This window comes from Mandrillus leucophaeus, unplaced genomic scaffold (genome assembly GCF_000951045.1).
Source record: "Mandrillus leucophaeus isolate KB7577 unplaced genomic scaffold, Mleu.le_1.0 Scaffold94, whole genome shotgun sequence".
NCBI lineage: Eukaryota > Metazoa > Chordata > Mammalia > Primates > Cercopithecidae > Mandrillus > Mandrillus leucophaeus.
The window spans coordinates 810,845-835,503 of record NW_012110252.1 but is presented as its reverse complement, the minus strand read 5'-3'; the positions used below and the strand labels follow the sequence as shown (position 1 = coordinate 835,503).

At 36.9% G+C, this 24,659-nt stretch overlaps 1 protein-coding gene across 4 annotated transcripts in view; it reads left to right on the top strand.

Annotated features, from left to right (window-relative positions):
* Positions 1-24,659, top strand: part of R3HDM1 (R3H domain containing 1) — a 201,970-nt gene that overhangs the window by 116,567 nt on the left and 60,744 nt on the right. For 3 of the 4 annotated variants that reach the window (XM_011970280.1, XM_011970277.1, XM_011970279.1), the window contains 3 exons: positions 182-330; positions 6,292-6,594; positions 15,988-16,111. In XM_011970280.1, the coding sequence (XP_011825670.1) occupies positions 182-330; positions 6,292-6,594; positions 15,988-16,111 (576 nt within the window). The remainder of the gene's footprint in view (positions 1-181; positions 331-6,291; positions 6,595-15,987; positions 16,112-24,659) is intronic. The other variant, XM_011970278.1, reaches the window with a different exon arrangement.

Below are 24,659 nucleotides of genomic sequence, written 5' to 3'. Positions count from 1 at the left end.
CCTCATGTCAGATCAAGCATTTCCCAAACTAAGGAAATCTGTTTTCAAAATATTAGGTTTTTTTTTTTCAATTGTAGTTAAGGGATTTTGGATATGCTTTGTAAATTGTTAGTAAAAGGACCTATTTTCCATCTGTATTCTAAGTTGTTTTTTTTTTTTTCCTTCTTTTTAAATTTTTCAGGTCAGCCCTTCATAAACCCAGATGGGAGTCCAGTTGTGTATAATCCTCCTATGACTCAACAACCAGTTAGACCCCAAGTGCCTGGACCTCCACAGCCACCTCTGCCAGCCCCACCTCAACAACCAGCAGCTAATCACATTTTCTCACAGGTGCACATATCCACGATTACATAATGCTAAGTTGACTAGCCCTTACATATTTGGGACTAAATTTGCTAATTAAAATTGAGATAGCCCAAGTAAGTATCTCTTAGAACTTTAATATTCTGCCACCAGTGATATTCCACTCACTACTCATAGGAAAAGAGAGAGAACTTCAAAGACTTTTCCCCTGATAAATACCGAAAATATATTGGAAAGAAGAGAATTGTTTTAATCTTACGAGCCTGTCTGGTGAGTATTTTATCCCTATTTGACAACAGCAAGAAATGGACAACAGGAGGAATAAAAACAAAACTGAGATTGTTCATTGGCCCAGTGAGCAAAGTGAGTTGTTTTAAGATTCTACAGATTAAGCAGTTAAAAGAAACTGAGATAGGCTGCTCAGGTTCTACAAGATACTCTTCATCCATTCTACCTACCCTATGAAAGACAAAGCGATTCTGAGTTAGAATTCCCAAAAGTACTCTCAATAATATTTTGAGTTTGTAAAAATGTTTAGAATTTATACATTCATTTCACATTTGGTCTTTTTCCCCTAAAGATGTAATATCCACCTTTGGGGAACTTGATTATACCAGTATGAACTCTTATTTTTATTCTAACTTTTTTTTTTTTTTTTTTTTGGCCCAGGCTGGAGTGTAGTGGGATTACAGGCGTGAGCTACTGCGCCCGGTTTATTCTAACTTTTAAAGGTTGTTTAACATATCAAAGTTTATGTAGTTATATCTCTTTTTCCCTGCAAGACTCTAAATTCATTGGTGAAAACATGCAGAGTGATTTTGTATGAAAGAAGTATGATGGGCCAGGCGCAGTGGCTCACGCCTGTAATCCCAGCACTTTCGGAGGCCAAGGCAGGCGGATCACCTGAGGTGAGGAGTTCGAGTCCAGCCTGGCCCAAACAGTGAAACCCCCATCTCTCCTAAAAATACAAAAATTAGTCAGGTGTGGTGGCGTGCCCCTATAGTCCCAGCTACTTGGGAGGCTGAGGCAGAAGAATCACTTGAACCTGGGAGGCAGAGGTTGCAGTGAGCCGAGATCAGGCCATTGCACACCAGCCTGGGTAACAGAGCAAGACTCTGTCTCAAAAAAATAATTAAATAAGTGAGTATCCCTTAAAAAAAGAAGAAGAAGAAGTATGATGACAAACTTGAACTGGAGAAATTTCATTAATTTTGCTCACAAATGATATCATTTGTATTCCTGGGTTGAAGAACGTACAAGTTTAATTATATTTAATAGTGTGAAAGTTATAAAAAATAATTGTACTTCTGGCAATTAAGACTCCTAATACTGGGCAAGGCAGTTTTTTCTAAAAGAAGAAGAACTTACAGGCTTTGGATACACTTCTAAGACCATACAAATCAGTTAATGTATGTAGAAGAGATTGCCTGAAACTATTTCCACAGACTCCCACATTCCCTTCCCAATCCCATTTGGTTACATACACTGAGCTTGCATAAAACTTCTTCCCTGGCTTTCTCTGTCTTGGCTTCAGTCAGCTTGGTCCCAAAGAGTTTCCTCTTTATTATGCAGTCATGTAGTTGTCTTTGCAGTGCCATGTATTTCACCAGGAGCTTTAAAGCACTAATTTTCATTTGGTTTCATTTTTATTTAAATTTCAGTGGAAATAATGTTAATCTGGCAACTTTAAAAAACTCTGGGATTTATCTTTTCAGATTATTATCTCTTAGAACTTTGTCTGATTTAGTTATAAGAGACAGTTCTAAATGAAGATGTAGGCCACCTAATTTAGAAACAGATGCTTTAATGAGCTATAATTTGAATTCTTGGGATAGTCACCAAATTTCATAACTTATTTTTCTAGCATTGCTCCAAGTGTTTCAGGTAACGCATCAGCAGATCCAGAAACAGAGACTCAAAGAACAAGTGATTCTAAATAAATATCTTTTGCACAATCTGAAATAATTCATCAGTGAGATTTCAAATAACCAAACAAAATAATGCTATGATTTCCAAAGCCTACAGAAGAGCTACTTTTCTTGGACGTAACATAAAACCAGTTACTTTAGGTGGATGTTGTTTTGCAGCGAATTGCAATTCAAGTAGGAAAAGGATTGTGCTAAGACTTTTTCTTCTCTAAATGGTGTCAGAATTTCACTTTCACAGTTTTTTTCATTACTCTCTGAAACTCAGGAAGACATTAATTCATACCCTTGGTACTCTTAGTACTTTCCTTAATCCCGCAGCTGACTAAACCTTTTGTTTCATCTGACAATTACATAGGAGGTCAAGTCATCTGAAAGTTATGTCTTAATGGTTATCTGACTTAATAACACATCAAGTAGCCTGTTCTTGAAAATTCTAAATCTATTGCACCTCATGTAGTATAATATGTACTGTCATCCATTAGGAAGCTCACTTATTTCTAGCCATGAGTTTTGTGAGGAACCAGATGCTACTTTATGGATCTTTCAGCTTTTACTGAAAGATTTTTTTAATGCTTTAATTATAGTTTTTGTGCTTTATTTTAAGTTTATCTAAGCCTTTGTTTTTTAGAAACCATTGTGTTGATTTTGTGGTAAAAGTGCAACTCAAATCATTATCTAATATCTCTCATGTTATAGACAAACAATGTCTATCTTAGTTGACATAGAAGTTCTCTATTTAAACTATTGCCTGAACAATCTTAATTCCATTAGTTTATCTAACATTTTTAAAGTATTGTCTTCAGAGATATTGTTCAGAAGGAGATGCATGAATGTACATTTTAACTAAGAGTTTTCATCAAGTAAGATTCCCTGGGTTCCTCATCTACTTGTTTATGTGACTGTCTACAAGTCACTTAATTTACCTTAGTCTGATTGCCTTCTGTAAAGTGGGTTGCTATAGTCTTTACCCAATATGTATATTACCTTTTTTGTAATAAACAGTATAAATATGAGAAAATTAAACAGATGCCAATTTTAGTTAGTAGATGGCCAGCTGTATTCCCAAGATTGAAAAGTGATTACAACTTCTTTTAAAAAATAACACCTGTTTTTGAGTGCCCCCGGGAAACATAAAACCTTTTTTTCCAGAAACTCAGGAATATTTGATTAACGGCCAGAGATTTTAAGTAACTAGTTTCTCAGCTCCTAACATGTACTATCTTAATAGAAATGTGTTTAATTACAAAGGAAGTGTTTATCTTCCTTATATAAAAGAGATGAGTTTGTGTGTGTGTGTGCATGTGTCTGTATGTATATGTGTGTTGTTCCTTAGGCTATCATTCTTAATAGTTCCCACTGTATTTTTTTACCCAGTGCATTTTTCTTATAAAATTGCTGGCCGGGCACGGTGGCTCAAGCCTGTAATCCCAGCACTTTGGGAGGCCGAGACGGGTGGATCACGAGGTCAGGAGATCGAGACCATCCTGGCTAACCCGGTGAAACCCCGTCTCTACTAAAAAAATACAAAAAAAACTAGCCGGGCGCTGTCGCGGGTGCCTGTAGTCCCAGCTACTCGGGAGGCTGAGGCAGGAGAATGGGGAATCCAGGAGGCGGAGCTTGCAGTGAGCCGAGATCGCGCCACTGCACTCCAGCCTGGGCAACAGAGCGAGACTCAGTCTCAAAAAAAAAATAAAATAAAATAAAATTGCTAAAAGTTAGGGGCTTTGGTCCCAAAAGACTGCTTAATTTTGCCTTATCAGTAGGGTAATTGTAACAGTTATTGTGTAAGTTATTGCTGTCTGATAGTAAGAATGAAGTTTTTCATTTATAATTTAGTATTATACTGCAAAATAGGGCAGCCCTTTCATAAAACCAGGAAATAATGAGAAGTAGTTTTGCTTTGACTGACTTAATCCAGGGGTCTTGGTTAAATAATAAGATTCAAAATGCCTAAATCACCTGTTCCCATTAATCTATAATAAAATATTTTATTGCAAAAAATTATCCTCCTAATTATGTAATAAATTCAGGCATACATGTTTTTGAAACTTTTACTGTATTAGCATTTCTTCACTTTGTATTGTTTTTGTTGTTTCCTATGTTGTTATATTTTAAATGACTTTATAAATGTAGTTAAAGCTATTGCCAAAAAAGTGTAAATTTCCATTTTATGCAATTCTTCTAACGTTTTATTCTGACATTAACATTGTTTGCCAACCTGTTATTCTTTAGCCTGTTCGTCCTCTGCAGTCCTCTTCACAGCCTGTTCAGTACTCTACAGCCCCTTACCCATCCCCGCTCCTGCCAGTCTCACCCACCCAGCAATACTCCGTGGTACTATATCTCTATTCACCTCCTGCGTTGTTTCTGTGGGTGGATGTGTGATGAATGCTCAAGAGTGTCATTAACGTAATACGATCTTTTGTGATTTTTTTGAGTCAGGTTTACATATGTATCTAAAAAAAGTATTTCTAACTCATAGTAGAAATAATTTATTCTGTTCCATAAAATATTGGTTATAGTGGCTTATTATGGTGATTGTTTAATCTTTTCCTGCTTTTTCATAATGAAAGAATTTTCAGGTTGATTATTCTAGTCCTAATACGTTTCAGCAACTTTCTCATTGAGACCAGTGCAGGATCTGTGCTGTCCTGGGATGGTAGCTTTCATCTGAGTTTAGGCATTGTATTTTTTCACCAACACTGAAAGTCCAGTAGACTCAGTACCAGTTCTTAGGGCGAGTTGTAGCTTACATCTACAGAGGACTTCTAAGTGTATTTTCTAAGAAGATTTCTGGATATTTAATCTGTGACTGTAAAGTAATGATACTTTCTTCAATCCAAATTATGCCCCCAATTTTTATTGGAATAAGAAAATGACTTTTTTCCAAGGTGACTTTGAGAGTGGTATACAGTTATGGTACTTCTATTAACAATATTTGATCATATAACATTGAAATTACAGTTCATAGGTACATTTTTTTCTTTTTGAAAGCATTCACTAAGTTAGGCTAATAGTGCTAGAGTATGTCAGAGTGACTATTTGGGAAGAGAAAAACCATATATTTTCAATCATTAAATCAGGCGTCTCCTTTCAGTCCTTTATCTTCTCCATAGCCTTAATTTTCTTCGGAAAATCCAGTAGATCTAGAAACTGCAGACATGGCAGCTTTGATCTGATGACTCAATTGCCACAATTTTGTGTTAACCTTTTAACAAAATGTGGTATATTTTGTTGCCAGTCTGTAGTTTCTTGGGAATAGGGAGCATTTTAACCCTATATCATCATTTCAGTTATATTTTTCTGGAACAATAAGAGCTGGTCCTTACCCTGTTGAATTAGAGAAATGTTTGTCAGATAGCACATAAATCATAACCCTTGTCTTGGTAGGGCACCATTTAGCAAAAGCATAGGAAACTGTCATTTGAATTACATTTGTCAAATTATCTGACTTCCAGAACAGACTGAAAAACACAAGGGAAGAATGGAATGTATGGCCAAATTATTTCTGAAAGATTAGAGAAAGGATTGTGTAGTTGGATTTTATGTATTTAATTTCTACAAGTAATTTTCATGGTTAGGGATACAAAAATGCATAGAATTTGAATTTTGCCTTCTAGGAAGAGGGGAGATAATTTAAAGCAAATACTAATTAGTACCTTGCTCATTGCTTGGTCTTTGAAGTCCTTTCAGAAAATATTAATTGTATAATATGAACATGGCCAATTTCACTTCTACATTCTAATGTTAACTTTCATCTTCATTTAAATAAATGTCTTCATGTTTTAATGTGAAATGTTGTACCCTACTCTTTTCTGCATGCTGTACATCCCCATTAGATATATTTTTTAAATAATTTATAATGACAGCATTGTAATATTCAACAATAGAGTTGTCATTTTTTTGAAGCTTCACTGTGTTACATTATTGCTGTTGTAGAGATATATAATTTCCATAATATGTACTACTGTACCTTATTTTAAAATAGGAAGTATTTTTCTTTGATAAGTTTGGCCTATGTGTAGAAGGCTTACTAATTTTTGACTTGTTCCTTTTTTAGCAGGATAACCTTGGGTCTCAGTTTAGTCACATGAGTCTTGCTCGCCAGCCATCTACTGATGGTTCTGACCCTCATACCACCATGTTCCAGTCCACTGTGGTTCTTCAGTCTCCACAGCAGTCTGGTTATATCATGACAGCAGCCCCTCCACCACATCCTCCTCCACCGCCACCACCACCACCTCCTCCTCCTCCCCTACCACCTGGGCAGCCAGTCCCTACTGCTGGATATTCTGCCTCTGGTCATCCTGTCAGCCAGCCTGTGCTCCAGCAGCAGGGATATATTCAGCAGCCATCACCACAGGTATATTGCTTTTTAACCTTTTCTTTCTTGTGGAAACCTCTCACTTAAGATCAGTTTTAACTTCAAAGAACTTGTTTTTAAATTCTCATGAAGAGAATTTGTCAGAGTATATAAACAAAGCATATAGTCATCTTTCCTCCTCTGGAGATTTTCATGCACGTGCTAAGCAACCATATGACAGGTAAATGCTCCAGTTGGTTGGTAAAGTATGTGAGCTTTAAGGGTTTTTTTTCTGACTGAGAGGTATGGGTTTCTAAAAAACTAACCTAAGGGAAACACAATAAAGTGTAAATCCACTGTAAAAATAAAATGGTAAAGCAGGGCACAGTGGCTCACACCCGTAATCCCAGCACTTTGTGAGGCTGAGGCAGACTCACGAGGCTGGACTTGAGCCTAGGAGTTGGAGACCAGCCTGGGCAACATGGCGAAACTTTTGAATGTTTAACTGACTTTTAATTTCTGAAACAGACTATCCTTATATGTTGTGGGATTCTGTTTGCTAATATTTGTTAAAGATTTTTGCATCTATGTTCATGAAGGATATTGGTCTGCAGTTCGCTTGTAGTATTTTTGGTTGTACTCTCCGGGTGGTACTTGCCTTAAAATGAGTTGGGCATTGTTCCCTACTCCTTCATTTTCTAAAGGTGTTTGTGTAGGATTGATGTTACTTCTTCTCACATGTTTGCCGGAATTCATCAATGAATTCATCTATAACTGGAGATTTTTTGCAGGGAAGGTTTTTAAATTACAAATTTAATTTCTTAGTAGATATAAAAGGATTCCAGTTCTCTGTTTCTCTTTGGACTAATTGTCATAATTTGTGTCCATTTCATGTTTCAAGCTTGTCATAAAATTGTTCTTAATATCCCCTTATGCTTTTAATACCTTTAGGATCTTAGTGGTGTTCCCTCTTTATTTCTTGATATGGGAATTTTACACTCTCGTTTTTGTTTATTAATTTAACCAGATGGTTTATCAATTCTTTTGATGTTCTTAAAAAAAAAAAAAACCGGCCAGAGGTGGTGGCTCACGCTTGCGATCCCAGCCCTCTGGGAGGCTGAGGCAGGTGGATCACTTGAGGTCAGGAGTTCATGACCAGCCTGGCCAACATGGCGAAACCCTTTTTCTACTGAAAATACAAAAATTAGCCAGGCATGGTGGTGCACGCCTGTAATCCCGGCTACTGGGAGGCTGAGGCAGGAGAATCACTTGAACCCAGGACATGAAGGTTGCAGCGAGCCGAGATTGAGCCACTGCACTCCAGCCTGGGCAACAGAGCGAGACTCCATCTCAAAAAAAAAAAAAGTTTCATGAATTTTTATGATTTTATTTTCAGCGATTTTAGATTTTTCTTCTTTCTAATAGAAGTTTTTAATGCTATAAATTTCTTTTTTTTTTTTTAATGCTGCAAATTTCTAAGCAACATTTTGGTGCTATCCACAAATTTGGATATGTAGCGTGTTAGTTATTATTTAGTTTAAAATGTTTTGTTTTTTAGGAGGACTTTTTATGACCCATGACTTACTTAGAAGTATGTTATTTAATTTCCAAATATTTAGGGGCTTTCTAAATACCTTTCGTTATTGATTGCTATTTTAATTATATGTGGTCAGAGAGCTCACTCTTTAAGATTTCAGTGTTTTGAGCCGGACACAGTAGCTTATGTCTGTAATCCCAGCACTTTGGGAGGCCAAGATGGGCAGATCACTTGAGGTCGGGAATTTGAGACCAACTTTGCCAACATGGTGAAACCCCATCTCTAATAAAAATACAAAAATTAGCTGGGCATGCTGGTGTGCACCTGTAATCCTAGCTTCTCGTGGGCGTGAGGCAGGAGAATTATTTGAACCCGGTAGGCAGAGGTTGCAGTGAGCTGAGAATTCGTGTTCTAATATTTTAGTGTTATGTGTTTTTTTGTTCAGGATTTTTTTGTGAGGCAGGGCATTTTGATTTTTTTATTGAAATTCACATAATATAAAATTAACCATTTAACCATTTTTATGTGAACATTTTAGTTGCATTTAGTACATATTCACAGTGTTGTACAACCACCACTTCTGTTTGGTTCCAAAACATTTTCATCACTCCATAAGGAAACCCCATACCTGTTAGCAGTTGCTACTTATTGTCCCATTTCCCAGCCTCTGGCAACCACCAATCTGCTTCTGTCTCCTGTGGATTTACCTATTCTGAGTAGTTGATATTAATGGAATCAGGTGACCTGTTACCTTTTGTGTCTGACTTAATTCACTTAACATAGTATTTGCAAAGTTGTAGCTTAGGCCTGCGCCACATTGTAGCTTAGGCCCGTGCCACATTGTAGCTTAGGCTTGTGCGCTCGCACGCACACACACACGCGCACACACACACACAGTGGCACACTATTCATACTTAAAATGTATTCATACTTAAAAATCTGTTCACACTATTCATAATTTACTTTTTTATCCATTGAAATTTGGAATCTTTTCTTTTCTTTTCTTTCTTTCTTTCTTTCTTTCATTCTCTTTCTCTTTCTTTCTTTCTTTTTTGTTTGTTTATTTATTTATTTATTTTGAGATAGTGTCTCTCTTTGTTGCCCAGGCTGGAATGCAGTGGTGTGATCTCGGCTCACTGCAACCTCCACCTGCCAGGTTCAAGCAATTCTCCTGCCTCAGCCTCCCGAGTAGCTGGGATTACAGGCATGAGCCACCACGCCCAGCTAATTTTTGTATTTTTAGTAGAGACAGTGTTTCACCATTTTGACCAGGCTGGTCTGGAACTCCTGACCTCAAGTGATCCGCCCACCTCGGCCTCCCAAAGTACTGGGATTACAGGCATGAGCCACCACACGTGGCCAAAATTTGGAATGTTTTCATCTTTTGTTTCTGTAAATAGTGCTGTTTTCAATATGTAGGTACATGTATTTTTTTAATACCTGTTTTCAGTTTTTTGGAGTATGTGTGTATATGTATTAAATGTATGTCTGTGTGTGTGTGTGTGTGTATATATATATATTTGTCTTTTTATTATTGAGCTAAGAGCTCTTTATGTATTCTGGATACTAGACCCTTGTCAGATAAGTGATATGCAATTATTTTGACTCATTCTGTAAAATTGTCTTTTTAGTTTCTTAATAATGTTCTTTGATGGATAAAAGTTTTTTAATTTTGGTAAAGTTCACTTTATCCATTTTTTTCTTTTATTTCTCGTGCTTGTGGTGTCATATCTAAGAATTTGTTGCCAAAACAAAGGTCACGAAAATGTAGTCCTGTCTTTTAAGTGCTTTGTTTTTAGCTCCTAGGTCATTTATTTATCCATTTTGAGTTAATTTTTGAATATGGTGTGAGGCAAGAGTTCATCTTCATTCTTTTTCAAGTATATATCTGGTTATTCTAGCATTATTTGTTGAAGATACTTTTCTTTCCCCATTAAATAACCCTGGAATCCCTGTCAAATATCCATTGACCATAAATGTAAGGGTTTTTTCCTGGGCTTTCACTTTTACCACATTATGTATTTCTACCCTTTTGCCAGTACTACATTGTTTTCATTGCTGTGGCTTTGTAGTAACTTTTAAAAATGGAAAGAGTGAGTACTCCTACTCTGTTCTTCTTCAGAATTGTTTTTAGTATTCAGGCTTCTTGCGGTTCCATATGAATTTGAGAATGGGCTTTTCTGTTTCTGCAAAAAAAGACCATTGGCGTGTTGATAGGTATTGCGTGGAATATGTAGATCTCTTTGATATTATTGCCATACTGACTATTAAATTTTCCAGTCTTAAATGAGCATGGGGTGTTTTTTCATTTACTCTGGTCATCATTGATTTCATATTCTATTGTTTTGGGACTTGTCTATTTCCCTGTTCTATCAGTTTTTTATAGTATTTGAAGCTATATTAAGCAATTTATATTTATCATGTCTTCCTGATATATTGACTCATACATAATGTTTTTCTCTGTCTCTAATAGTATTTCTTGAAACCTATTTTATCTGACATTATAGAGTGTCATTCTTTTGAGTAACAGTTAAATGGTATGTCTTTTTCTACCTTACTTGCAACCCCTATATTTGAAGTGTCTTTCATTTATGGTTATTAGTTGGGTTCTGCCTCTTTATACAATGATTTCAGTGTCATTAGACCCTTTAAATTTAATGTATTTTTGACATAGTTAGATTCAGGTATGCCACATTGCTATTTTTTTTATTTGCCCTATCTGTATTTTATTCTACTTTCCTGCATTTTATATTATTTGAACTTTTTAAAAATAATATTGAATACTTTACGAATTTCTGTGTCATCCTTGTGCAGTGTCCATGCTAATCTTCTCTGTATTGTTCCAATTTTATTATATGTACTGCCGAAGTGAGCATTTCAGTTCACTTTCTTTAGTATTGTCTTTTTAGGTACATCCCCTTGAATTTTCTGAATGTGTTTGTTTTTCTAGGGACTGTGTTATCTACCTTTATCTACCTTTACCTTATCAAAATCTACTTCAAGTTAATATTGAAATTTCAAGTAAAAGGTAGCAGCCTTACAACAGTATAATTCCATTCACATTCTTCATCCTATTGCTGTTGTTGCCATATACATTGCATCTCTATATAGTATATACCAAAAATAGTGTTAATCATTTTTGCCTTAAAAGAGATATTGGCAGCCGGGCACAGTGGCTCACGCCTGTAATTCCAACACTTTGGGAGGCTGAGGCAGGCAGATCACTTGAGGTCAGGAGTTCGAGACCAGCCTGACCAACATGGTGAAACCCCATCTCTACTAAAAATACAAAAAAAAAATTAGGCCGGGCGCGGTGGCTCAAGCCTGTAATCCCAGCACTTTGGGAGGCCGAGACGGGCGGATCACGAGGTCAGGAGATCGAGACCATCCTGGCTAACACGGTGAAACCCCGTCTCTACTAAAAAATACAAAAAACTAGCCGGGCGAGGTGGTGGGCGCCTGTAGTCCCAGCTACTCGGGAGGCTGAGGCAGGAGAATGGCATAAACCCGGGAGGCGGAGCTTGCAGTGAGCCGAGATCCGGCCACTGCACTCCAGCCTGGGCAACAGAGCCAGACTCCGTCTCAAAAAAAAAAAAAATTAACCAGGCATGGTGGCGGGCACCTATAATCCCAGCTACCTTGGGAGGCTGAGGCACGAGAATTGCTTGAACCTGGGTGGCAGAGGTTGCGATCAGAGGTTGAGATCATGCCATTGCACTTCTGGGCCACAGAGCGAGACTCCATCTCAATTTTAAAAAGAGAGAGATACTGGCCAGGCACAGTGGCTCAAGCCTGTAATCCTAGCACTTTGGGAGGCCAAGATGTGCGGATCACTTGAGGTCAGGAGTTGGAAACCAGCCTGGCCAACATGGTGAAACCCCATCTCTACTAAAAATACCAAAAAAAAAAACATAGCCAGGTGTGGTGGCAGGCATCTGTAATCCCAGCTACTCAGGAGACTGAGGCAGGAGAATTGCTTAAACCTGGAAATTGGAGGTTGCAGTAAACTGAGATTGCACCACTTTACTCCAGCCAAATCCAAATCCAGCCAAATAAAAAAGATATCTTATTTAATTAAAGGAAAATAAACTCAGGATTTAGATTACTTTCTGATACCTCCAGGAACAGTTAAGGGATCCCGTATGTATTGTGTCTATTTTAATGCTTCAAAGACAGGAGATCTACAGTAAACTTGAGAGATTCTTGGCTAAAAACTAACCTAGGAATGTTACACCTGGCTGGTTTTCAGATGAGATGAGCACTCTTTAAGATCGCCACAGATGTGTGTTCTTGTTACAAATAACCCAATCAGAAGAGCAGAGTGTGAACGAGCCTATGACACTGTTGAAGTTAACTTACCCACATGCTTCTATAATACCGGATTAGGTGTTTATTCTTCACCCCAAACAAGGTCAGATTAAGAGAACTTCATAACTAATAGTAATAGCTCTGGAAGGAAAAATAAATCAAGATAGTCTTGATGGCATTTTAATTTGCATTAGAAATATGGTCATGCATCATTTAATGATAGAGATACTTTCTGAGAAATGCATCTCTAGTGGGTTTTGTCATTGTGTGAATGTCACAAAGTGTATTTACACACACCTAGATGGTGTAGCCCTCTACACACCTAGGTTATATGGTATAGCCTATGAGCTACAAACCTATACAACATGTTACTGTACTAAATACTGTAGGCAATTATATAACAATGATAAGTATTTGTGTATCTAAACATATGTAAACCGAAAAGGTACGGTAAAAATATGATATAAAAGTTTTTTGGGTTTTTTTTTTGGTTTTTTTTTTTGTTTTTTTTTTTTTTTTTTGAGATGGAGTCTTGCTCTGCCGCCAGACTGGAGTTCAGTGGTAAGAACTTAGCTCACCACAACCTCCGCCTCCCTGGTTCAAGTGATTCTACTGCCTCAGCCCCTGAGTAGCTGAGACTACAAGGCGCGTGCCACAACGCCCAGCTGACTTTTTGTATGTTTAGGAGAGACGGGGTTTGACTTTGTTGGCCAGGCTGATAAACTCGTAACCTCGTGATCTGCCTGCCTCGGCCTCCAAAAGTGCTGGGATTAACAGTCGTGAGCAACTGCACCCAGCCAAAAGATTTTTTTAAATGGTACACTGATATAGTGCAGTTAACCATGTATGCAGCTTGCAGGACTGTAAGTTGTTCTAGGTGAGTCAGTGAGTGGTGAGTGAATGTGATGGCCTGGGACATTTTACTACTGTAGACTTCATAAACACTCTTCACTTAGGCTACACTTAATTTATCTAATACATTTTTCTTTCTTCAATAATAAACTAACCTTAGCTTACAGTAACTTTATAAATGTTTTAATTCTTTTCACTTTTTTATTCTTATGTAATAAAACTTAGCTTAAAACACAAATACATTGTACAGCTATACAGAAATATTTTCTTTATATCCTTATTCTAAAGCTTTTCTTTTATGAATTTTTAAATTTTCTTTCTCTTTAATTTTTTTTTAATTAAAAACTAAGATACAGACGTGCATATTAGCCTAGGCCTACTCAGTTCAGGATCATCAGCATCATTGTCTTCCACCTCCACATCTTGTCCCTCTAGAAGGTCTTCAGAGGTGGTAACACATGTGGAGCTGTCATCTCCTATGATAACAATGCCTTCTTCTGAAATACCTCCTGAAAGACCTGCCTGAGTCTGTGTGTGTGTGTGTGTGTGTGTGTGTGTGTGTGTGTGTGTGTGTGTGTGTGTTTGGTTTGGGTTTTGTTTTGGTTTTTTGTTTTTTGTTTTTTGAGACAGGGTCTCACTTTGTCACCCAGGCTGGAATGCAATGGCACGATCTTGGCTCACTGAAGCCTCAACCTCCCAAATTCAAGCAGTTCTCCCACCTCAGCCCCCTAAGTAGCTGGGATTACAGACACGCACATCACACCTGGCTAATTTTTGTATTTTTTGTAGAGACAGGGTTTCACCATGTTGCCCAGGCTGGTCTCGAACTCCTGCGCTCAAGTGATCCACCCAAAGTGCTAGGATTACAGGTGTGAGCCCCTGCCCCTGGCCCTGAATCTGTTTTGTAGTTTTTAATAAGTAGCAGGACATTCTTTTTAAGACGGGCTCTTGCCACTGTCACTCAGGCTGGAGTGCAGTGGTGCAACCACTGCTCACTTGCAGCTGTGACCTCCTGGGCTCAAGTAATCCCCGACCTCAGCCTCCGAGTATCCAGGACTACAGGCGTGTGCGCCACCACACCTAGCTATTTTTTTAATTTTCAGTAGTGATAGGGTCTCACTGTGTGGCCCAGCCAGATCTCGAACTCCTGGGCTCAAGTGATCCTCCCGCCTCACCCTCCCAAAGGGCTGGGATTACAGGCGTGAGCCGCCAAACCTGGCCCAGAAGGACTACATTCTAAAATAATAGTTAAAAATATAGTAAATACATAAACCAATAATAGCCATTTATTATCATTACCAAGTCTTACATACTGTCTGCTATACTTTTAAACAACTGCTAGCACAGTAGGACTACAGACATGTGAGTGATGTATTATGCTATGACATCACTGGGTGATAGGAATTTTTCAGCTTCTTTATAATCTTAGGGGGCCGCCATCATATATGCAATCTGTCATTAACCAAAATGTCACTTTGTGATACATGACTGTATGAGAAAAATTAAAGAATGGAACCAGTATAACTGTGCACTAATGTGGGAATGGATAAAATAGTTTATACAATGAATGTTCTTCAGCAGTTAAATTGAATGAGCTAGCTGTATATGTTTCAATAAAGAAAGATGTCTCAAAAACAATATGAATTGCAAAATAAGTTTCATGAAGTTATATGTAGTTGAGTTTCCCTTATTTGAAAAGCCTGGGACCAGAAGTTTCAGTTTTGTTTTTTTTTCTTTGGATTTTGGAATATTTGCATATATGCAATGAGATATCTTGGGATAGGGCCCAAAATCTAAAACCAAGTTCATTTGTTTCATATACATCTTATACACACAGCCTTAAGGTAATATAAGCAATATTTTAAGTAACTTCATGCATGACATAAAGTTTTGACTGTAACCTGTCACATGAGGTCAGGTGTGGAGTTTCTTTTTGTGTACTGACATGATATAATGCTTTTGGCATCATGTTGGTACTCAGAAAGTTAAAGATTTTGGAGTATTTCAGATTTTGGACATTTGGATTTTTAAAATGCTCAGCCGGGTGCAGTGGCTTATGCCTGTAATCCCAGCACTTTGGGAAGCTGAGGTGGGCAGATCACTTGAGGTCAGGAATTTGAGACCAGCCTGGCCAACATGGTGAAACCCCATCTCTACTGAAAATAGAAAAATTAGCCAGGCATGGTGGTGCACACCTATAATCCCAGCTACTCCGGAGGCTGAGGCAGGAGAATCGCTTGAACCTGGGAGGCGGAGGTTGTGGTGAGCCGAGATCGCAGCACTACACTCCAGCCTGGGCAACAGAACAAGACTCCACCTCCAAAAAAAAAAAAAAAAAAAAAAAAAAAACTAAAAATAAATAAAATACTAATACATGTAAGGATAATAGATACATAGTAAACAGATATATATAGTAAAATCACCAACTACAGAATAATGGCTTCTACGGAAGTTAAGAGTAAAGGAAATAGGGTGAGTCTTTAGCTAATTAAGTAATGTTTGGTTTTGTAAGAGATCTGAAGCAAATATGGCAAAAAAATTAAAATCTAAATATGATTGGTGACACATTAGTTACCTTTTTATGCATACTGTATGTTTGAATTTTTTTTAAAATTTCAGTTAAATTTAAGAAAAAGCAGTTTTCGGATGATTAGTGCTAAAAAGAATTATTATTTATTAAACTCTGATCTTTCTCACAGAAAAACATGTAATGCAAGTAAAATTGATTTTTTTTCCCACAATATTTATGATCCTAGATGCCAGCCTGTTATTGCACTCCAGGCCACTATCACTCCAGCCAACCTCAGTATCGCCCAGTCCCTTCTGTTCATTACAATTCACATCTAAACCAACCACTGCCACAACCTGCGCAGCAGACAGGTGAGTTGTGTTTCTTATGTCATAACTTCTGAGCCATGCTTTTTCCCATCTTCTATTTCAGTATTGCTCTTAAGTAGTACCTACTCAGTCTCTCAGGATCTCGAATATGTTCATACATATGAGTTTGCAAACCAGTGAGATTAAAAGAGTGAGCAAATCTCAGCATCCTCTGGAAAGTACTACAGTGTCAGGTCTACATGCTAAAGGGTTGGGAGTATCTGGGAATATCTTAAGCAGTTTTTTAAGTGGCTGCCATCTCTCACTGCCATTGAAATTGAAGCTGTCTTTGCAGCCTGATAAATCACCTATGGTAACAGCAAGAGAGGCAAGGCGAGGCAAGATGACTTATCAATAGCTAACCAGAAGCAAAGATCAAAACCACCTAACTTGGATTGAGAACCCTAGTCTAGGGATGATATTTTGATCTTTTAGTAAGTATGCCTTTGAAAGAAATGATGTACTTAGCATATTTTCTGTTTTGCTTTTCAGTTTGTTGATTGATAGTGAAAAGTATTTTTAAACAAAATACAATCTAAGGCCACTTAAATGAAATTTATTAAAACTCAGCATTGTTTTTGTTTTAGCACTCTGCAGATTTTCTTCAAGCATTCAGTGAAAACAATTTTGATCTCAGTGTATAAAACTATCTTACTGATTTTTTAATGAACTCATTTCTCTATATGCTTCTCACCTAGATGTGTACTTCCCAGATGTTTAATAAGGTATTTATTCAGCCTTTTATAACTCTAGGAGTTGAAGTAGAATTTTATCATTGGTTTCTTTAGAGCTTTCTTAACTGCTTTTCACTATTGGAGGCTCCCAGACTATGTGAGTGTGACTCACTGAGGAACCCATAACCTCCACCTCCACTGAGGCTGTTTACTACTCTTGATATTGTGTGAAACTCTTCAGGGTTACCACCAGTTTAGGAGAAGCATCTCTGCACTGGCCCATCTGATGAATAGTAGTCATACTTCTCTTTACTGTTGCAGTCTTCAGTGATCAGTGTGACTCACTAACTTTCTTTGCTAGATATAGTTCATGCTTAGCGTAGCCATGCAGGATAACTTCCAGGTCCTTAATCTGGTACCCTTAGGAGTTGTCTCGTGGTTAGTTTACAGGTTCTCCCCTTTTTAATATGTTACTAGCCTTGTATGTACCTGTGACAAATGTTCTTCCAAAGAATGTTGAATACAAACATTCGTCATTTTAGCCAAGTTAGAACTGTAGTTCCAAGCTACCTAAAATTTAATAGTACAGTCCACATCAAATAATGTAACTAGTATATGATATAATTTCAAAAGGTATCAAAAATTATTCTCTATTCGTGGGAACATTGGTTGTGATACTGCTCATTAGCTGGTACTGCTCATTAGCTTTGTATACATTGGTGTTTTATTCAGAAACAATTTTCTGAATTTTTCTGGACCTCAAGTAATATAATTTTCATTTTTTTTTTCTGATTTTTGTCTTCCAAAATTATAACACAGACTGTACCTGATGCCATAATAAAGAAATGTACCTTTATGCTACTCATTTAAATATCCTTGTGTGTGACTAATTAACTTAATTCATTAGTACATCCTAGGCAGGCAAAAATCCTTTGTTCTGTATTTGTGTTAGCTTACTAATTTTGTTCTTCAACGTGGCAAAATTTTTATCGCTCTCCATGGTCAAACTGCCTGTAAAATCACTTTCAATCACAAATTGGGACTAGTGTGCAAGTACAATTGCCTCTCTGCAAAAAAAAAAAAAAAAAAAAAAAGACACTTAATGGAATACAACTAAATATGCCTGATCAGGGGTAAAAACATCTATGTGACAGATAGCATGTGTTTATTATTGGTGACATTTAATTGTGGGGTTTTCTCTGATGCTAGTTATGATGAGAAGGAAGAAACAATCAGATTGCATCTGAATAGTGCTACAGGTGCAAAAAAGAGAATCGTGTCTTTGAAAAATGTTTGACATTGTATTTGACTCTTTTGAGTCAGTCATAATATAGCAAAAACTAGACTTGTCCTTTCAGCTATTTTATATAGTATCCTCTTAACTTGCAGCTTAAGTTAGTTGACTCATTCAGTTTGAAGAATAAAAGGAATAAATCCTCAAAACATTCTTATCTAAAAGAGAAAGGAATTTTGTTATGCTAATAAGTATCATAGATAATTTTCCTTTAAAGAAAAGTTCAGCAGTGCCAGTGCCAACTATTGTGTTGGTAATTGTATTGAATCTTTTCATAGAATTAGTGGGGATTTTAACTCTTTTTTAAAAGTTGTAATCTAAAGACTTTTTTATAGTTAGCTCATCGTTAATTTTTATGTCAAAACTTGCAGAAGGCCAGGCGTGGTGGCTAACACCTGTAATCCCACCACTCTGGGAGGCCGAGGCGGGTGGATCATCTGAGGTCAGGAGTTTGAGACCAGCCTGGCCAACATTATGCAACCCTGTTTAAAAATGCAAAAAAAAAAATTAGCCAGGCGTGGTGGCGCACACCTGTAATCCCAGCTATTTGGGAGGCTGAGGCAGGAGAATCATTTGAACCTGGGAGGCGGAGGTTCCAGTGAGCCGAGATGGCGCCACTGCACTCCAGCCTGGGCAACAGAGTGAGACTCAGTCTCAAAATAAAAAAAAAAAATTAACAGAAAAGTATGTGTTAATGTTTGTATGTGCCCTAGTGTAGAAAAGTAAAATGTACTGGGAAATTAACAAGACAGTTTATTGTTTTTGAGGTTTTTTTACAGATATATAGCAATTACTGTCTCATAATTTACATTTTTATATGGAAACATACTTCTGGGATTCCTTTTGGCTTTTATTTTCTTACCTCTCTACATTCTACTATCCCAATCTGGTTAAAAATGAGAAATAATTTTTCATATCTTATATTTTTATGTCTTGTCAAACAACACTTGCTTACCCCACAAAGTGTCAAGAAGCATGTTTTTTTTTTAATTACATAAAAGGGTGAAACTATTCAACCAAATAATGGAAACACTAGTAGATTTGGCATGGTTTTTTCCTTTTTTTTTTTTCACTATGGCACAAGTAATGTTTAAATGTTTATATTTGAACTCAAAGAAATTTTGCCCTCAATTAACAAACCCAACTGAGCAAAGTATTTTTAGACCAGATAGGGTATGGGCAGTAGAAATACTGAATCTTTTATTATTTTTCCTTTCGCGGGTAGGGAGGAGGTTGGGGAAATATCTCAAGGATAAAATGCTCTAGGTCTTTTACCCATGTGTGCCAGTGGACCCCAGCTGAAATCAGGACTAACATTACTGCTGGGGAAATGAATGTACTAGTCTTTTGTTACGAATGTGAAACTACTGGACTGTTCATTCAAAACAAGGTTGCATAAACCCCTATCAACAGAAACAGAAGAAACCCTGGCTACACACATAAGACTTTCTGGACAATGCACTGTATAATGGAAAGAACAACAAAATAAAAGTCAGAATCCTGATGGCCCTTAGTCATTTTTAACTGATGTTAGGCATATCACTTAAAGCCACTGAGTTTCAGTTGGACTCATTTGCAAAGTATGGAAGTTTTACTGTATTGTCTGTTGAAGCCTCTGTGTACTCTAAAACGCCACGATTCTTTGTGTCTCATATGAGTCATTTCTAGTTCAGAAAGGTAGAATAATAGAGAATTGGTTTGTAACAGCTTGGCAACCAACTGTCAATAACTGGAATCAATAAAAGCAACTATTTCAAAAGATCAGATTACCAGTTCCACTAATAAAGATTTATTACTTTAAACCTTTATCATAAAATGTATGCTTTGAATACTGTAAAGTACACTGCATATAAGGAGTTTGATATACTATAAAGAAACTTTTTCTGCAGGTAGTAATTATAGTGAAGATTTTAGGTTTACAAAGCCCTAGCTGTTTTCTGTGTAGCTGTTGTTATTCTTACGACTCTTGAAAAGTTTGTAGCTTCACCATATACATTTAATATTTTGCAATAATTGGCCTTGTTCCTGAGCTGTTGGATTCGGGGCCGTAGCACTGTCTGAGAGGTTTACATTTCTCACAGTGAACCGGTCTCTTTTTCAGCTGCTTCCTGGCTTCTTTTTACTCAGGTTTCCACTGCTTTTTTGCTTTTTTTTAATGCTGTATGAAGGTGTTAACATTTGTTTATATTTTTCATTAATTGTAATACCTTTAAATCATGCATCATACTCAGAAATAGGGATTTGAATTTAAGTGACAGCTTTGGCCTAATGTAATTTACCTATTAAAAATTTGTGAGAGCTATTGCTTATTTCTTTTCCAAAGTAAGATTTGGATGGCAAATTCAGTTTGGTTTTGAGCTTATCTAAAAAGCTTAATGTTTTAAGCATACCAAACTCATTAGCAGAAGTCAAGTATATCTCTCCCTATTGCTACACAACTTTTTAGGGATATTGTTATATATGAAAGCATGACATCAGACGGACCTAATACACCTAAATGCATTTGAAGCTACTTGAGCTCAGCTCTTACCAACGATATAATTTAATTTTTTTTCCCAAACAATGATGTTGTTGCATATCTTTGGGAAGCAAAATGATTCTGTGAAACTATACTTTTAGTTTTGCAACCATTTGATAACTTCAAAGATTATCATTGCATTATATCCTTAGTCTTAGCTTTCCAGATAACCCAGAATCATATGGTTCCAAGTTGATTAAGCTTTGTTACCAGCAGACTATGGTAGGATCCTGATGAATGACACTATGGAAGAAACTTGTTAGGATAAACAGTCTTCAGTGTGTGCAGATTGTTGACAGAATTTCAAGGCACAAATTTAAGAGTAACGAGTGTGTAAAAGGCAAGCAGGAAAATCAGCACTACTGGGTAAGCAGATGAGGGGGCTTATTGATAGGAGAGTCAGCTATGTCAAATAGGGACTCTAGGCGCAAAGTCAATTTCTTTATTGACAGCTTTCAATCCAAGTACTAGGAATTTTGTATTTGTAAATTACTAGGTAGTGGCTCTGGCTATTCTTGTTTTTTCATTGAATCTGTGAGCATTTCTTAGTATGTATTGTGTGATTCAGCATAGATTCAGACATTGTATAATACCTACAAATCCACCTATTTCCCTTTTCCCTTCTCCATTAACCTGCCGCCACTGAAATCTGGAGCCAAATATATCTGGTAAGTACCCACAGATTTCCTTGAGTTGTATAGACTCTTCCATGGAATAGTTCTTTAAATAGCTGTGAGCTGTAAACTCTGTGTGGCTGTTTTTGTTAGAATTGGTTTTTGTATATGTATATGTTTATTTCGGGCACAGGAGTGAGAGAAGAGGGGTTGATAGATAAGAAGGGGTAATCAAGTGTGATAGCAACTGCATCTCCTTCCAAATACACCCATGGGGCTAGCTTTAGTTGAAATTGCCCGCCTACCGAAATAGTGCCACAAACAGAAGCCCAGGATTCTAAGCTTGAGGTTTTAACAATTTGGTCTTGTAGATGCCTAGTTACAAATAAATTTGGCTTTAGTAAAATGGCTCATCTTTTAAAAAACAAAACAAAACAAATTACCTTCACAGTGCTTCTGCTGTACAAGCACAGTCTGAAAAAAAAAATTAATAGGTACTATTAAGTGAAATAACCTTAGATTCATGGGTATTCTAAGCAGTTCTTTAATTCTTTTTGTAATTTTTCTGATTATTTCTGTGTTATTAAGAGTGCTTTCCTTTAGAACAAATGGTAGCTCAGATCACCTATATAAAATAAAATTAGCCTTTTAATGCCTGTTCAATACTTTTCTGCTGAGCACTACATTTCCTTCCTGCTCTCTTCTCAGTAAAAGTGAAAGAGAGTTAAAAATAGAATATTCTTCGGAGCCCTCCAGGGAAGTGCCTGCACCATCAATTTATATTGTCCTAGTTCTCTCAGCTTGCGGAATTGATTGTGCTTTCCTCTGAAAGTGCTGGAAGAAATGGCATAATATTGCAACAGTGCAGTCCTTTAACACAGCAGAATGGTAGTGTTTAAAAAATATATGTATATATGTTGTGATCTGGATATTTATTTTGTTGTTTGGTATCACTTACTATTGGCATTTCTTACTTTACAAAATAGAGGCTTTCCCACAATATTGACATAAATTCCTATAAAAGATATACTGTTTTCCTCTACTTTCCAGGTTAAATTCAGATGTATCACAGGAAGAATTTTTCTTAATTCTAATATACTGAAATGTACTTTTTAATGGACAAAGAATAATTTATGTGGTAGCCAGCTTGGTGTCGGGATACTGGAAATACTCTTCTTGTAGCATTTTTGAAACCTGTTGATACTTTTCATTCTCTAGTAATCTACTTCTCCTTCCTAATCCTCAACCTTCTCCCTCTTTTCCAGATCATTGGATTTTTCTTTCTCATACTTGGCAGTCTTCAAACTATACTTTTGACACTATCAGAATTCTGTACCACTCTTGCTTTTGTCTGAATAATTAGACAAGGAACCTAAACTACAATGCCACTTCTCTAGGTGTCACTCTGTAACGGTTCATGCCCAGCAGTCTGAAATTTCTTTGTTTAAACAAAAGTTCAGAGGAATTCATGAGCAACTTGAACAGTTCAAGATGTAAATTTTATTAAGCAAATGTACATAATGTGAGGCATACCTGTAATTAAATGATCCTTTATTTTAATGTTAACAATTATTTTATTAATGGTTTTGTCTTACATAGGCAAAAGTAAGATTCTTATCTTTGATTGGATTAGGTGAATGATGTGGGGTTTTTTGTTTTTAGTGCTTTCCAGCTGAGTATTTCTAGTTTTGCTTGTGATTATAGTAATTTTAACCAATATAGATCCCAGTTTTATTTTCTTTTTAATTAGAACAAATGCTAGTCTGTTATGCCTGTTGAGTACTTTTCTGCTGAGCACTGCATTAGAAAAAGACCAATAATCTTTTAGTAATCTTTAATGTTCTGCTCTTTAGAGAATATAATTCAAAATTATATACTTTTTAGCCAGTTACTATGTTGTATGTTTGTTATAATTATTAGAATGAGTGATAAAACATTTCATCATGACTTCTGGAAAAACCGTTCAGATACCTGTCCTAATGCCAGTAGAATTTCCCTCCTGGGATACCGATCATACTGAGCATCAGATGTTAAATGACAATTTTAGTTGTGATAGTTTAGAACGGTTCCTCAGACCCTGATGGCTTTCTACCCAGTGTAGTTTAAACCTGGTGGGTTTTCCTGCTTTTTATGTAAAAATGAAATGCTACTCAGTGGATGGAAAAAAGCCATTGCTTCACAGAACTTCAAGACTTCACCCATAAAACGTAGCAGCTCTCCTTGCACAAAATGTGTCCAGGTTAAAGCTGGCATTGCCCTGCTGAGTAAAGTCTGACTTCTTGGCAAAGCAGCCTGACTTTGTGGAGAAGACAGCCAGTATCTATGAAAACTCTGCTAGACAAATCTTCTATAGACTCATCTGGAATGTGGCAACAGACATTTTGAGCAAAAGCAGCCTTCGAGGCAAAACTAAAGTCCAAAGGGAACATTGGCGATTCACATGGAAATACTCAGGCTGAGAGACAGAACTGTGGGATGTGGAACCTGAAATAGTGTCACCATTTGAGCCAGTTCTTCTCCTTCCCAATTGTCTTTTGTTATGTTTTAATATTTTAGAGACAGAGTCTCACTGTTTTGCCTAGACTGGAGTGCAGTGGCCCTTCCTAATTGTTTAATACAATTTATGCATATAATCTAATTATAGCAAGGCAAGGAAGTGTAACTTTGAAATACATAAATAGTAAACCACGCATCTTGGGGGTAGTGGGCAAACCAAGGGAAGGACTGTTCCTCCCACAGAGAGAACATTATGGGCTAGTCATATACTCATTTACACATGCTCTTTTTTAAAGCCCCCAAGTTCATATGACTGCCATCTGGACTAACTACTCAAAAATTTTTACTCTGATTCCTATTTTGAATAACAATGCCTATACTCACCAATAAATCTTTAGTTCAAATGAACAAAAAGTTTCCTTGTTGATTGACATTATTTCCAGCAATTATCTGTTTTCCTGTAATTAAGTTTATCTTGAGACTTAGGTATGTTAAGCTACAGTAAAATCTTCATTAACCAAAATTATCAGAAAATGAAACAAGGCCGGGTTCTGCTTATTTGAACAACATTACTATAATACTTTTTTCTTCTTCAACATGTGTTCCTCAAAAAAGTAAATTTTAGAATCAGACAGCTGTGTGCAACTCCCAGCTACACACTTGATAGCTGTTGACCATAAACAAGGTATGAACCTCTCTGTGCCTTTTGTTTCCTCATCTGAAAAATAGGGATAATAATTGTGTCTGTTTCATAAGATTGTGAACACTAAATGAGTTAACATATCCTAAGTACTCATAATAGTGCCTGAAACTTAATAAATGTCATTTGAGGCTTTGGTATTAAGATTAGCTTGTGTGGGCCAGGCGCAGTGGCTCACGCCTGTAATCCCAGCACTTTGGGAGGCCGAGGCGGGCGGATCACGAGGTCAGGAGATCGAGACCATCCTGGCTAACA